This window comes from Podarcis raffonei, chromosome 4, assembly GCF_027172205.1.
Source record: "Podarcis raffonei isolate rPodRaf1 chromosome 4, rPodRaf1.pri, whole genome shotgun sequence".
Lineage (NCBI taxonomy): Eukaryota > Metazoa > Chordata > Lepidosauria > Squamata > Lacertidae > Podarcis > Podarcis raffonei.
The window spans coordinates 79,060,945-79,075,845 of NC_070605.1; the positions used below are offsets into that span (position 1 = coordinate 79,060,945).

General features: G+C 44.8%; 2 protein-coding genes across 2 annotated transcripts in view; both read left to right on the top strand.

Moving 5' to 3' along the window:
- Positions 1-1,295: 1,295 nt before the first annotated feature.
- On the top strand, positions 1,296-11,255 carry LOC128411826 (sulfotransferase 1C1-like). The gene is made up of 8 exons (XM_053384290.1): positions 1,296-1,743; positions 2,868-3,073; positions 4,613-4,741; positions 6,303-6,400; positions 8,046-8,172; positions 9,294-9,388; positions 9,564-9,744; positions 10,892-11,255. Exons 2-8 carry the CDS (start codon positions 2,902-2,904, stop codon positions 11,002-11,004), a joined length of 915 nt encoding a protein of 304 aa, XP_053240265.1. The 5' UTR covers positions 1,296-1,743; positions 2,868-2,901; the 3' UTR covers positions 11,005-11,255.
- A 2,826-nt stretch (positions 11,256-14,081) lies between these two features.
- The window catches only part of GCC2 (GRIP and coiled-coil domain containing 2), a 33,155-nt gene continuing 32,335 nt past the window's right edge, over positions 14,082-14,901 (top strand). Inside the window, exon 1 of the mRNA XM_053384291.1 lies at positions 14,082-14,190. Coding sequence (XP_053240266.1) covers positions 14,185-14,190 — 6 coding nt within the window. The 5' untranslated portion in view covers positions 14,082-14,184. The remainder of the gene's footprint in view (positions 14,191-14,901) is intronic.

Consider the following 14,901-nt stretch of genomic DNA (forward strand, 5'->3'; position numbering starts at 1 on the left):
TAAGAACAGAAATCGTGAAGCAGCGGCAGCGGGAAGCCCCATTAGCTAAAGTGGTACCTCAGGTTAAGAACAGTTTCAGGTTAAGAACGGACCTCCAGAACGAATTAAGTTCTTAACCCGAGGTACCACTGTACTTTCACTGAGAAGATAAAAAATAGAATGAGGCTTTCTTTCTCGTGATCAGGTGCTATCAAGTCTGGGCTTCCCAAAGTCTCCTAGCTCAGGGTTTCCATTTGCCTTAATCCAGACCTGCTCCCAGGGTATGTGGGGTCTGGTGTGCCTTTCCTCAACAATGAGCAAACAAGGATATCAAACATTATCTTTCTCTTATATTCACGCATTTCCATTCTGTTTAAACTAGGGATTAACGTATTATCTTGATGGTTGCATAACCAAGTATTGGATTTCCTCTTGAAGGTTCCAGGTAGAGAGAGGCAGACTGGCATGTAAAGAGGAAAGGTTTTGTGAAGAAGCAAAATCTGTTTCACCCATAGCACAGGCATTTCATTAGCACAAGCCCTATTTAACTCAATGGAGCTTCATGCTTATTATTCTCTCTCCTCTTTACCCCAGTTCCTTCCCTAATACCTTGGATATCCAACTAACTCTCCATTAGTTAATCATTACACTGTGTAAACACTTTATTTGAGCACAGTATTTCGGTTATCCAGATTAAGTGTTAGGTAAGCAATATACAAGAGGGTCAATGCAAAATGCTGGAGGTCAATATTCACTGAAAATCTCGACAACTTTCTGAACAGAAGGCTCTTAGAGGAATTCTTATACTGAAATGAGATCCTTTTGCTCAAAATGTTTGTGTGTGTGTGGAGTTTCTAAGGGTGCTTCCTCACAACAGTTTATTGAAGCTTGGTGACACTCATACATGCAGTAGCCCACAGAAATTGTATTTTCTGCCCAATCATAACCAGTTTAACTCAAGAAGTTTTGCCACATTCAGTGGGACTTACAGTGCAATCCAGCCAAACATAATAATTTTTAAATGGCATTAATTTCAGAGGAAAAATTCTGCACGTGCTTAAATCTCCCTTGCTGAAATCAACCAAACATTAAGGCTGCAGTCTTGATCTCCCTTATTGGTTAGTTCAGACCATTTAACTTATTGGGATGTCTGAATGAATATTGCTTAGGATTTTGCTGCACAGTGATTGACTTTTGCTGCATCATGCTCTAACTGCCTGCTAAGCAGATTTAGGGTTGCCGTTTTTAGTTAAGAGCACATAAGTTTAAGATCAGTAGTTATATGCTTAAGATGAGAGTGTAAGTTAATTTGAAATTTGCACTATTAGCAATAATTCAATTTGAAATGAAATACTGGCAAGAAATGGAGAGGAGTCTGAAGTCACCATTTGTGTGAAATATTTCCATTTGGGGCGTTAACCCATGAAGATGAAGAGCAAGGTTCAAAAAGCTACAGGACACAACACCTCTGTTGCTATTGGCTCTTTCTGAAACACCTTCTTCTCCACCTCCTGTTCCACCTCCTTTTATTTCCCCATTCGCAAGAGAAATTTAAGTTCTATCCAAATCCTCACACTACTCCTGTGTCCCTGTTGGGAGGTAAGAGTACTGTACTCTATCCCACAGTTGTGCCACCAACAGGCAGTTTCCAAGGACGTGGATTTTTCTTGTAGCTCCAAGGTTCAGAGCAATACCTCGCTTTGAGAAGAAGACTACATCCCCTTTACAGTGCCAAGACATCCAGCTGAGAGGAAAGTGTACAAGGTATTTAAGAGAAACTCCCAGTCCCTCTTCCAATTTGTGTTGTGAGTATCTGGCTGTGGCAGAGACGAGGGGCCATAACGCAGTCTCAGAGAATATGTCTTGTGCGTAGAATGTTTGCTAGGTTCAATATTTGGCATCTCCAGTTAAAGGGATTAAATACTAGATGATGGGAGAGATGCACTGTCTCATTCTCTGGAGGGATGCTGCCAGTCAGATCAGGAAATGCTGGGTTCAATGGACCAACAGTTTGGCGTAAGGCAGTTTCATATATTGTATTTATGCTGTTTCTACCTATGAGGGGAATTCATCTTCATCATACTATTTCTGTTGCTCCATCAACACAACCATTTCTGCATTCCAGGTGGAACAATCCACCTCTCCTCCCCTTGTGTGTTGTTCTGGAGGTTCTCCCAGCCCCCCCAGAGTGAATAAGAGGGAGGCGCTGGGAGGTTAAAGGCCCCATTGCACTAACAGGAGGCATTGGATTGGCTTCACCTAGCACACTGGTTTAGTTAAATCCAGCCCAATGCCTCTGAGTTCTGTGAAGAAACAAACAATGTTCTATATCCACTACTGTCAGAAATGCCCTGGTCTGTTTGATTGGAAAATTAGAAGCATGGTGCTTTGAGGCCCAGGGTATGGCTTGAACTTAGTTGGTGTGGTCTTGGGCAATTTACTTGAGCCTCAGCATTATTCTGCAAAACTGATGTTATACTGCAGTATCAGATGCAGGTGCAAAGGAGTAATTCAGGGGATAAGTCCCGCATGTCTCCACATTAGCCAGCCAATTGACTCAAGCAAAGCACAAAGGCCTGGCCCTGCGCATTGTCCCCAGTGTCTGGTACTCAGCAATATGTTGCCTCAGAGCATGGAGCTCCATTTAATGATCATGGAGGACAGGTGGACTTTGAGGCACAGAATACCAAGGAGCAAGCAGGAGGAGCTTTGAAGGAGTGGAGCTACAGACAGGTGTAGCTACAGACAGGCTAAATAAGGATGGATGGTATTGTAGGAGGAGCTTAAGTGAGGAAGTTGATGCAGCCACACTTCTTGGTGGTTTTGGCTGCCACTTCAGCTGGTTCTTGGCCCAGGTCCCAGGTTTAAAGTAATATTCTTCTTTAAAGGAAAGGAAAGCAATTGCTGAAGTGTGCCTTCTCCATGCCCTTGGAAAAGATGGAAGAACTGAAGCTGGACTGGGTTGTGAAACGATCTGAAGTTGGTGAGGTGGAAGGGATTCCTCTTACAAAGGAGATCTGTGAAAAGTGGCATAAAATCTGGGCTTTCCAAGCCAAGCCTGATGACCTGCTTATAGCAACCTATGCAAAGGCAGGTGAGTATGCAAGCAGGAAAGATAGGGGGTGCTACTTAGGCACCTTTGACTTACCAGGCACATAATGTGACCCAAGACTTGCAGTTGTTTCCACTAGACCTTTGCATCGATTGGATTCAACACACCAGAAAATTATCTTGCTCAAGAAGACCCATAAACATTTTCAAGGAGTTCAGAACCTTCTGGTGGATTGTTCCCATTGTACCATATTTTAAAATCTCTGTTAATGCATTTGTGACTCATGGATTGGCAAACAGGACCTATTGATTATAACGAATGTGGATGTTGCCCATGAAATGCCTGCTTTCAGTAGATGGTAGTATGGTTCATAGTGATACGCCTTGTGATTGCTTGTCACTGAAAGCACATGTTGGACCAACAAACGGTTCAAAAGATAACATTTAATGACCCAAACAAATTCAGGCTGAATATGAAAGAGTTGAGGGTCTGTAAGCCAATGCATAATGCGGAAGCTTTCAAACTTTATAGCCTATACTATTTTTGCAAATGCATGTTTCAGATCCCAACAAAAATCTTCCTCTGCTGCTTTTCCTTCCTCCACCCCATAACCTCTCCCATATAACCTTTTCAACTTTAAAATGGGGGCGTTGGACTGCTGTTATAAATGCAAGTGTGAAATGTGTAGTCTGTCCCTCATGAAGGATATGTGTACATTACATGGACAATATACACAGGAAAATAGCCAGAACTGGATACCAATGGCCGCTACAAGCAGCAGGCATGTGAGGAAGGTCACACCTTCCTGGTGGTAGGTCATAATGTTCATAAGGCTTTTTTTGCATTATAGGGTGGGGGACATAGCTTTAAAGTTAATTTATATTCCTTATGTGTTCTTCACTCTCAGTTAACAAATGTATCCTTGATGCCCCCTGATTTATATTTATCTAAAAGCAACACTTGTTGTTATTTGCTCAACAAAGGTCCATATAGTTAAAGCTATGGTTTTCCCAGTAGTGATGTATGGAAGTGAGAGCTGGACCATAAAGAAGGCCGATTGCCAAAGAACTGATGCTTTTGAATTACGGTGCTGGAGGAGACTCTTGAGAGTCCCATGGACTGCAAGAAGATCATATCTATCCATTCTGAAGGAAATCAGCCCTGAGTGCTCACTGGAAGGACAGATCCTGAAGCTGAGGCTCCAAGACTTTGGCCACCTCATGAGAAGAGAAGACTCCCTGGAAAAGACCCTGATGTTGGGAAAGATCCCACAAGGAGAAGGGAACGGCAGAGGACGAGATGGTTGGACAGTGTTCTCAAAAGTACTAACATGAATTTGACCAAGCTGCGGGAGGCAGTGGAAGACAGGAGTGCCTGGCATGAACTGGTCCATGGGGTCACGGCTAAATGACTAAACAACAACAACAATCAGCATTGAGCTAGCCAAACCATCCGTTGCTTTTAGATGAGAGATGTGTGTAATGTGGACTCTAATATTTTCTGGCTCCAGTCCATGAAAAATTATGAACTCGTAAATCTTTTGCCACAAGACCAAACTCTTCTTTTGTTTCTTATTATGAGGTACAACATGGACACAGGAGATTGTAGACATGATCCAATGTGACGGCGACATTGAGAAATGCCAGCGTGCTTCCACTTACGATCGGCAACCTTTTATCGAATGGGTGCTGCACAAGGATTTGCCCACTGGTAAGCTACAGATCTGCAGGTCAACTTGTGTAAAGTTATCAGATAAAATATTGCTAAGAAATTCAAAATAATATCCATATTATGAAAGTGTTCCTAAAGAAAATGGAGAGGCTAATATGATCTAGGATTATTTACTGGAATGACCGCTCCCTGCATAAAACGGGGGGCGACCTTTGCGTGGACGCGCGCAGCCCCTGGATCTGGAGCAGCTCCATCAGCATAGGCTTGGCTTTGCCTTCCCTCAGGTGGGATACCTGGAGGTCTCTGCCTACCCCAGTCAGTTGTCCAATCCCACCTGGGGGAAGCGTTGCCAAGGAGATCAGGCCAGGTGGGGGAGGGATTACCTGCCCACACAATAGAGGGAGGATCTTACCTGGCAATCGTCACTTGGCTCCAGAGCTTCTCCCACCCTACCCACCCTCAATTAATGCCTTATTTTGCAGGTTAACTTTTCTTCACAGGTTTTGCAGGTTAACTTTCCTTCACAGGTATGCGGGTGCTGCTACGTTAAGGTCGCTGTCAAAGGGCCGGAAAAGAATTTCCCTGCATTGGCAGGTTTCGCCTTTCCCGTAGCTAAACGTCACAACTTTGGCGGTATCAGGCCTTGGGCGGAATCCTTTTGTCCATCTTCCTCTTTGCAGCGGCGATACCAGGGTTCCCTGTTAAAGGGGTTTCTGAAGGGAGGCTTTGACCGTACACCGAAAGGTCATCATTGCTCTCCCCTGCGGCGGCGGCGTAACGGGGGCGGCTATCTCTGCTTGAACATATGTTCTCCATAGCCGGCCCATCCCCCACACAAACACTGGATAACCCTGATGCTCCCTAGGTCCCCAGCTGGGGGCTAGGGAGGGAGAACGCCCAATGCCTGAGCCAAGGTCTACCCACATTTGAAATTTAATAAAGTTGTGGCCAATTTAATCCCATAGCACGTTGTCTTGAGTTGTTATTCCACATGACAGGGGGGGCCGCTCAGGACCTGGGGACTCCGCCTGTCCACGCAATGTCATATTTCATTCTGAAAAAGGCAAAGTGAGTGTCAGAAAAGGACTGTTAGGAAGTCAATGCTTATTTTATTTCATTTTCTTGTCACTCGTCTTAACTGCCAAAAGCAGAAAATTGCTCCATATTCTCCTTCCCAAAGCCGTACTGTTGTTTTTTTGCCTTGAAAAAATTATCAAAAAACAAAATCACCTAAAATATATCATGAAATAGAATAAAAATATGAATGAAAAGAGAAAAATAGAAAAGCATTGAACAAATTGTCCTAAGAGGAGGGTCAAATTAGCCATGAAGTCATCAGTGGCTAGGATGACTCTGAATGTTCCAGACAACATTCTGAGACTATGTGAAGATATGAGATCATTTTTTTTCAAAGCCCCTGAAGGCAAAGCCCCAAGGACACTGAAAGCAGATAAACATTTATGTTTTCCACTAGGCTAAGATCTAGCAACGCATTAGCATTGCACGTGGGTCTTGGAAAGTCTGGTCTGCAGCCCTACAAAATGGTATTGGATGGATAATGTTAAAGCATACTGTTGAATAACAACGGCTTGTTTCTCAGGCTTGGATAAAGCTGAAGCCATGCCCTCACCAAGAACACTGAAAACTCATCTTCCTGTACAACTGGTGCCTCCGTCGTTCTGGGAACAAAACTGTAAGGTAATGGGTTGGGCAGGAAGCTTGGCAAGCAGGTTAGCGTCATACTAGGGTTGGGTTCAGAGATCTCCACACAGTCGTGACGCTTACTGAGTGACCTTGGGGGCAGCTACTGTATCTCAGCCTAACTTACCTCCACAGGGTTGTGTGAGGATAAAATGGAGGAAGAACCACAGATGTCTCCTTGACTTCCTTGGAATTGCAGTGTCCAGTTGAATTGCAGCTGAATAGAATACTGGCAGGTTTCTAGAATATTGTATCCCAATCTATGAGTAGGGAGAGCTTTCAGGGATTCCAGTGCATGCCCTGGAGTCGGTTTCCTTTGAATGAAGTCACTGGACACTGATGCCGTTTCTGTAAAATCAGAATTTATTTACAGATATATACAGAGGCCGAGCATAATTAACACTCCAACATATCCTACTTCTCTGTTAGGTTTTCCAGTACGGCTCCCCAATGCCATAGCACTGGATTCTCATAGAGAGCAGGTCAGGTCTCTGTGTCCCTTTCAATCTCAGTGCTATTGTCCTCTTTTCCTTTCTTTCTTTTTCTTTCTCACATACCCTCCAACATTTCTCCAATGAAAACAGGGATGCCCTATTCAATAACAGCAACAATAACAAGAATAATATTATTTATACCCTGCGCATCTGACTGGGTTGCCCCAGCCATTCTGGGCAGCTTTCAACATACAGTGGTACCTCAGGTTACAAACGCTTCTGGTTACAAACGCTTCAAGTTACAGACTCCGCTAACCCGGAAGTAGTACCTCGTGTTAAGAACTTTACCTCAGGATGAGAACAGAAATTGTGTGGCAGTGGCGCAGAAGCAGCAGCAGTGGGAGGCCACATTAGCTAAAGTGGTACCTCAGGTTAAGAACGGACCTCTGGAACGAATTAAGTTCTTAACCAGAGGTACCACTGTATATAAAACATAATTAAGCATTTAAAAAAAATAAACTTACCTATACAGGGCTGCCTTCACATGTCTTTTAAAGGTTGTATAGTTACTTATCTCCTTGGCTCGGGGGCTGCATACCCTCTGATGAAAATAGGGATGTCCTAAGGAAAAGCAGGACATTCCAGGACCAAATAAGAAATTGGGATGGCTTCTGTAAATCCAGAACTGTCCCTGGAAAATAGGGACACTTGGAGGCAATATAGGGGAACATGAGACAGATACCAGTAAAATGATCTAATTCATGTTTAAGAACATAAGAAGAGCCATGTTGGATCAAACCAAAGGCCTATCTGGTCTAGCATCCTGTTCTCATCCAGATGCCTACAGAAGCCCGAGAACAGGAAATAATAACAATAGTCCTCTCCTGCTGTTGTTCCCCAGAGACAAGTATTCAGAGACATACAGCCTCTAATATGGGATACCATCCATTGATAGCCTAAACCTCCATGAATTTGTCTAGACCCCTTTTAAAGTTGTCAAAGCTGGTGGCCATCACTGCACCTGGTGGGAGCAACTGCCATCATTTAACTATGCACGGTTGTGAAGAGGCATTTTCTTCTGCCTGTCCTCCTGAGTCTTCCAAAATCGAACTTCACTGGACGGTCCTGTGTTCTAGTATTATGAAAGTGCACTTGCACTTTCTCCACTGGCGAATAATGGTCTCTTCTCACTTCTATGCCCACCGCAGGTCATCTACGTGGCAAGAAATGCCAAAGACAATCTAGTGTCTTTTTATCACTTCCACAGAATGAATCAAATGATGCCTGAGCCAGGAACATGGGAGGAATTTTTTCAGAAATACATGGATGGAAAAGGTGAACGGAATGCTTTGTGCCATGATTTCTACATTTCTTTTTTCAAAGAGCTCAATCATTTATTTATGTATTTTAAATTCAAGTAGCAAACTGATAATGGGAAGTTAAAAACTTTTTGCCAAACACTGCACATGGCTCCTTTCTAGTTAGAAGGGGGAAAACAGACTCAAGCTTCGTTCAGACAAGATGCAGCTGCTGCTGCTGCTGCTGCATATAAGACCAGCTTCTGATCTGGGAATAAGAGTGCAATCTGTTTTAGATGGGATTGATTTATGAGCCAAGGGAGGAAGCTGGGATGAGTGGAGCATAAGGCATCCTGTTTAGGAAATCTCCTGCCTGTTCCTCATTCCGGAAGGGAATGTGCCCCTTGGTCCATTTTGCTACAGTCTTGATGTTAAGGCAATTATCTTTTTTATTTAGGAAAAAGTTGCCAAGCTTGAGCACGCTAAATGTTCTGAGTTTGGGTGTGATTTGAGAGTTGTTCCATCACAACAAACTCTGATCATAGCGGTTATCCAGCTTAGTCCCCTGAATCGGTGTTGTCTAACCACAACCTGGGAATAAATTAATTTTTATTTTTTTAAAAATGTATTTCCTGTCATTGTAGTCATGGCCCCAGTGAATTTTCTTCTGTCGTGAACAAGCTGACATATACCGTATTTTTTGCACCATAACACTCACTTTTTTCCTCCTAGAAAGTAAGGGGAAATGTCTGTGCGTGTTATGGAGCGAATGCCTGCGGGCGGCAGGGGGGATCTGCTGCAGTCGTGAGCAGAGGATCCATGGTTCCCCTTCCTTCCCTCCTCCATGGTTACAAAGCATGGATCCACATGGATCCTCAGGATTTTTGCATTGGGCTACTCCAAACTCACTGTCAGATGACATGTCTGTGGCCACAGCATGAACCACAAAAATCATATATCCACTATTTCGTTTAGAATATTTTTTTTCTTGTTTTCCTCCTCTAAAAACTACGTGCGTGTTATGGTTGGGTGCGTGTTATAGAGCGAAAAATACGGTATTTTGTAAATCCGTAACATGGCCTTGTTTAAGTTTATAGTCTCTTTAGTCTGTGATATGAAATTCTTCCTTAAGCTGTTTAATTCATTTTTATCCCTTAGTGCTCTGGGGTTCCTGGTATGATCATGTAAAAGGCTGGTGGGAGGCGAAAAATAAGTACCGGATTCTTTACCTCTTCTATGAAGATATAAAAGAAGTGAGTGTTTGTTTTTAGGCTTCAGACCACAACGAGTTAACACTAGACTACAAGGATTTAAAGCTAAAATTGACTTAGTATAGTAAACATGTGCAGGATTGCATTGTTGGTTAACAATCGGTTTATTTTCCTATTCCTGGTTAATTCCTGGATTTAATTCCCTCCCTTTCCACAGAATCCAAGGTGTGAAATTCAGAAGATCCTGAACTTCCTGGAAAAGGACCTGGAAAAGGAGGTTCTAGATAAAATAATCCATTACACACAATTTGAAGTCATGAAAAATAATCCCATGGCAAACTACACCTTTTTGCCTCCAGAGATTCTGGACCATTCAATCTCCCCATTCATGAGAAAAGGTGCTACTGGGGGCAGGGGTCATTGTTTTTTCTACAGGGGTGCCGCTCAGGGAGCAGAAGGCCTGAGTCTTTTGCACTATGGTCCTGATCTCCTGCCCTTTCCCCTCCTTTTGAAAAACCTTTTTTGGAACGCTTGGCTGGGTGCAGTTCAGTGGGACTCCAATCACAGGTCAGCCTTATCTGTTCTCTAGTGGTGTGTTGATCTGTGCTTGCTGGATATTGTGTATACAGGCAATCCTCTTTTTGCAGGGGGCTTCTGCTCCAGACATCAGCAGAGCATGTGTAAGCCCGTTCCGCCATGCTCCAACCTGTTCTGCCTCTTTTAATTACATCTTTCTGACGTTTGGGGGATACTTTCGGGTTTGGTGCCGTGCAAGTGTTTGTGATCGCCCATCATTTGGACGCTCCTAAATTGAGAGTTTCCTGTGCTGATGGTATTGAATGGGGACAGAAGACTTGTAAGCACATGCAATAGTAGCTAGATGGTGTGGGGAGGCAAGAACTGCACATGAGAGAGCGGAGGCTGTATTCGATGTCTGACAAGACTTGCTTTAGTTTTAATATGTACATAAGCAGCAGTTCTCTCCAAGCATATGAAGATGTGTGTTGGGGACTGTGCCCCGAGTTTTTTTAAAGGCCTAGTAATACTCCTGTTTTCCAGGATTAAATCATTTTTCCTATATGGCGCTGTGGTCTAAACCACTGAGCCTAGGGCTTGCCAATGAGAAGGTCGGCGGTTCGAATCCCCGCGACAGGGTGAGCTCCCATTGCTCGGTCCCTGCTCCTGCCCACCTAGCAGTTCGAAAGCATGTCAAAATGCAAGTGGATAAATAGGTACCGCTCCGGCGGGAAGGTAAACGGCGTTTCTGTGCGCTGCTCTGGTTTTTCCACATAATCCGGAAAAACTGTCTGTGGACAAACACCAGCTCCCTTGGCCAGTAAAGCAAGATGAGCGCTGCAACCCCAAAGTGGTTCGAGACTGGACTTAACTGTCAGGGGACCTTTACCTTTACCTTTAATGGTAGTTTGTTCCCAATAGTTGTGGGGTTTTTTGCTAGTATCTTTCAAATTTGTGACCTTTGAACAGTAGAATTAATTTTTTTAACTGAAACTGAATATTGTCTGTCTTTGGCTTTCTCTGCTCTAGGAACTGTTGGGGACTGGAAGAACCATTTTACTGTGGCACAAAATGAGAAATTCGATGCAGAGTATAAAAAGAACATGGCAGGAACTTCTCTGACTTTCCGCATGGAACTTTAAGCAGGAACAGTGTAAACTCTATTATCCTCTTAGTACGTTACATTATTAAAAACACAACCTTATAGAATACACATTTGCCTGATTAAACTCGGTATAGCTTAATTCTGAGAAGACATGCATAGGATTGCACCGCAAAAGTCTTAATCCATCACACTTTCTTGTACAATTCCTTTTATACTTGCTGGTCTTCATTATCTTCTTCAATATAAAGTATATTGTGGCAATCATTTCAACCTAAAATGTGAATTGAAGATGGAGCTATGTTGATTGACAAAAGGGGCTTCTGCTTGCCTAGTGCCAGTTCCCACCCCACCCTCTCAGTCTCTAACACAGAATTTGGGGAGTAAATTGTGTGTGTGTGTAAAGCAGAAGTTTGGAAAGGTTTGTCCTTGGGGTGAAAAGAGGATCCTTTCATCCCTTCATTCTTTTTCATATTCAAAGTGATTTCTTGCGCCAATTCCTAGGGTTCCCAACTGGTTTATTTCAGGGGAGGGCAGGTAGGGGACTGTCCTGGAGGCAGAATGAAAAACAACGCTGGAATGGGATTGAGAGTTTCCAAATCCAGCATTTTCTTCTCTTCTGCCTCTGAGGCAGCCTTACCTCACCCGTTTCTCCTTGAAATGATCCATTCATTCTCCACTCCACTTCAATGAAATATAGTGGTACCTCGGGTTACATACACTTCAGGTTACAGACTCCGCTAACCCAGAAATAATACCCCGGGTTAAGAACTTTGCTTCAGGATGAGAACAGAAATCGTGCGGCGGCAGCAGGAGGCCCCATTAGCTAAAGTGGTGCTTCAGGTTAAGAACAGTTTCAGGTTAAGAACGGACCTCCGGAATGAATTAAGTATGTAACCAGAGGTACCACTGTAAATATATCCTATGTCCAGTATTCACTCCTGTCTCTCAGCACCCCTGTCTCCCTTGGCCAGTTTTTGTCCTCTCCTCCTCGGACTTGCTCAGGAAGAACAAAAGGTCATACAGGAGTTGCTCCTTGTGGCAGAGATGGCAGGACATGCTCTGTCTGCTCACTTCTGCAGCCCCACATCTCGTGCCAGGTGCACATGAACACTCATAACCCCCTCTCCTCTTGAGCCCCGTCCAGTTCTTTCCCTTTATCTGCACTACCAACACTGAATCCTGGAGATGGAGGTTAAATAGAAGAGGGGAGAACACCCACCACCACCAGTGTCTACACTAAGGTTACCAGATTTTTTTCAATGAATCTGGGGACACTTTTCAACTTCAATGGATTTTGTATGGGTACAGATTTGTAAATCCGGGGACTGTCCCCGGGAAAATCTTGTAACCTTAGTCTACACAAACATTTGCTGAGACATGTGTGGGAGAGGGGAGCTCGACAGGCACATTTGCAGGACATTGTGGGAACCAGGACATTTGCAGGGACCATGTCGGCAAAGCCTAGGGGTAGGCAATGCTGAGCTGTTGTTGTTGTTTAGTCGTTTAGCCGTGTCCGACTCTTCGTGACCCCATGGACCAGAGCACGCCAGGCACTCCTGTCTTCCACTGCCTCCTGCAGTTTGGTCAAACTCATGCTGGTAGCTTCAAGAACACTGTCCAACCATCTCGTCCTCTGTCGTCCCCTTCTTCTTGTGCCCTCCATCTTTCCCAACATCAGGAGGTGGCCAAAGTATTGGAGCCTCAGCTTCAGGAGCTGTCCTTCCAGTGAGCACTCAGGGCTGATTTCCTTAAGAATGGATAGCTTTGATCTTCTTGCAGTCCATGGGACTCTCAAGAGTCTCCTCCAGCACCATAATTCAAAAGCATCAATTCTTCAGTGATCAGCCTTCTTTATGGTCCAGCTCTCACTTCCATACATCACTACTGGGAAAACCATAGCTTTTACTATACGGACCTTAAAAATGCTGAGCTAGGGTACCACAAAAGTCTGTTGAGGTGTGAGGCAGCATCCTGCATTCCTGGCACAAGGCAGCAGGTTTTATCATCATCAACAATCAATACACGGAAGAGAAGATATGCTCAGGATGCGAGCAAGCATTAATATTATACAGTAAAGGTAAAGGGACCCCTGACCGTTAGATCCAGTCATGACTGACTCTGGGGTTGTGGTGCTCATCTCGCTTTATTGGCCAAGGGAGCCGGCGTACAGCTTCCAGGTCATGTGGCCAGCATAACTAAGCCGCTTCTGGCGAACCAGAGCAGCGCACGGAAACGCCGTTTACCTTCCCACCAGCGCGCTACCTATTTATCTACTTGCACTTTGATGTGCTTTCGAACTGCTAGGCTGGCAGGAGCAGGGACTGAGAAACAGGAGCGCACCCCGTTGCACGGATTCGAACCACCAACCTTCTGATCAGCAAGTCCTAGGCTCTGTGGTTTAACCCACAGCGCCACCCATGTCCCTAATAATATATTATACAGTACTGTGGGACAAAGCTCCTTGTAACCCTTTGACCCTTCAAGCTGCGCTTTGACCCTTCTGTGGTCCCATATCCCGCCCCCCGCCCATTATACGCTTTTTAATCTACTGTGCTGTACACTTAACTTGGGCTTTTTTTTTTTTGTTAAGGCGATCATTGCTTCATCTTGTTCCACGGTATGACTGCAACAGCTCATTGTTTATTTTCCACCCGCTTTTACCCAAAGAGCAAGCACGGGCAGCGCACATGTGAACGAACTGCGGGAAAGACTCTAGGAGACGAAAGATGTACCACTTTCCCCCGCTTATTTGTTTGTTTTGCAGCACAGGAAAATCTTTACTAAAAACTTAATAAATTAATTAATAATTGTGTCGCGGTTCTGAGCCATTCCAAGAATCTAAAGGACTTTGAAATAAGCAAATATGAGCAACTGAAGAGGTTGGTGGGAGATTTATTTATTCTTTTAAAAACTGTACAGCCAAGTCTTTCAGGAACGGTGTTGACGCTGCCTTTCCGGCCGCCCTCCTCCTCTCCCCCTGGTATTTCCTCTCCACTCTCATGAAAGAGAAAAAGAACTCGTGGGGGAAAGGGGCGTGGCTTGCGGGCCGGTTGCCAAGGCGACTCAAGAAGAGGCGGGGAGCCGTCATTCTGGTCAAGCCCTTCCTCGTTTCGCTGACGTCAGAAGCGCGCGCGGTGGGAGAGCCGGTGACGAAGGCGGAAGTGCTGCCAGCTGAGGCGCTGAGGGAGCAAACGAGCCTGGCTTTCCCTCCGCCGCAATGGAGGTAAACCGGGGAGAAGGACTCGAGGGGTGGGGGGAAACGGCGGACGTGGGCTCTGGGCTTCCCCCTCCTCAGCCCTCATTCATAGAGGGGCCTCCGCCACTTGTGGGTTCTCCCCGTTTCCCAAGTGAAGGGTTAGCGAGGGGATGAGGCTAACCCGGGGTTTGTGGTTTGGCTTCGTCTCCTGCTTTTACCAGGGGCACGGAATCTCATAGAACCGTAGAATTGGAAGGGACTCCCGAGGGTCATCTAGTCCAACCCTCCTCAGCTAGATCGTGCATGATAGGTGGGCATCTTCCCCAAAACATCCCTGTTCAGACGGGTCTCTTCCCCAACCTCAACACAGGAGTTGCACTAATAATAATAATAATTTATTTATACCCCGCCCATCTGGTTGGGTTTCCCCAGCCACTCTGGACGACTCCCAACAGAATATTAAAAACACAATAAAACACCAAACATTAAAAACTTCCCTAAACAGGGTTGCCTTCAGACGTCTTCTAAAAGTCAGGTACAGTGGACATTCGGGTTGCAAACGTGATCCGTGTGGGAAGCACGTCCACGTCTGCGCCGGTCGTGATTTGGTGCTTATGTGCATGCGCAAAGGGCTATTTAGTGCTTCTGCACAAGTGCCAAAGTTCGCGCAAGTTCGGCATGCTGCGCAACCCAAAGCATCTGTAACCCGAGATATGACTGTAGTTGTTTATTTCCTTG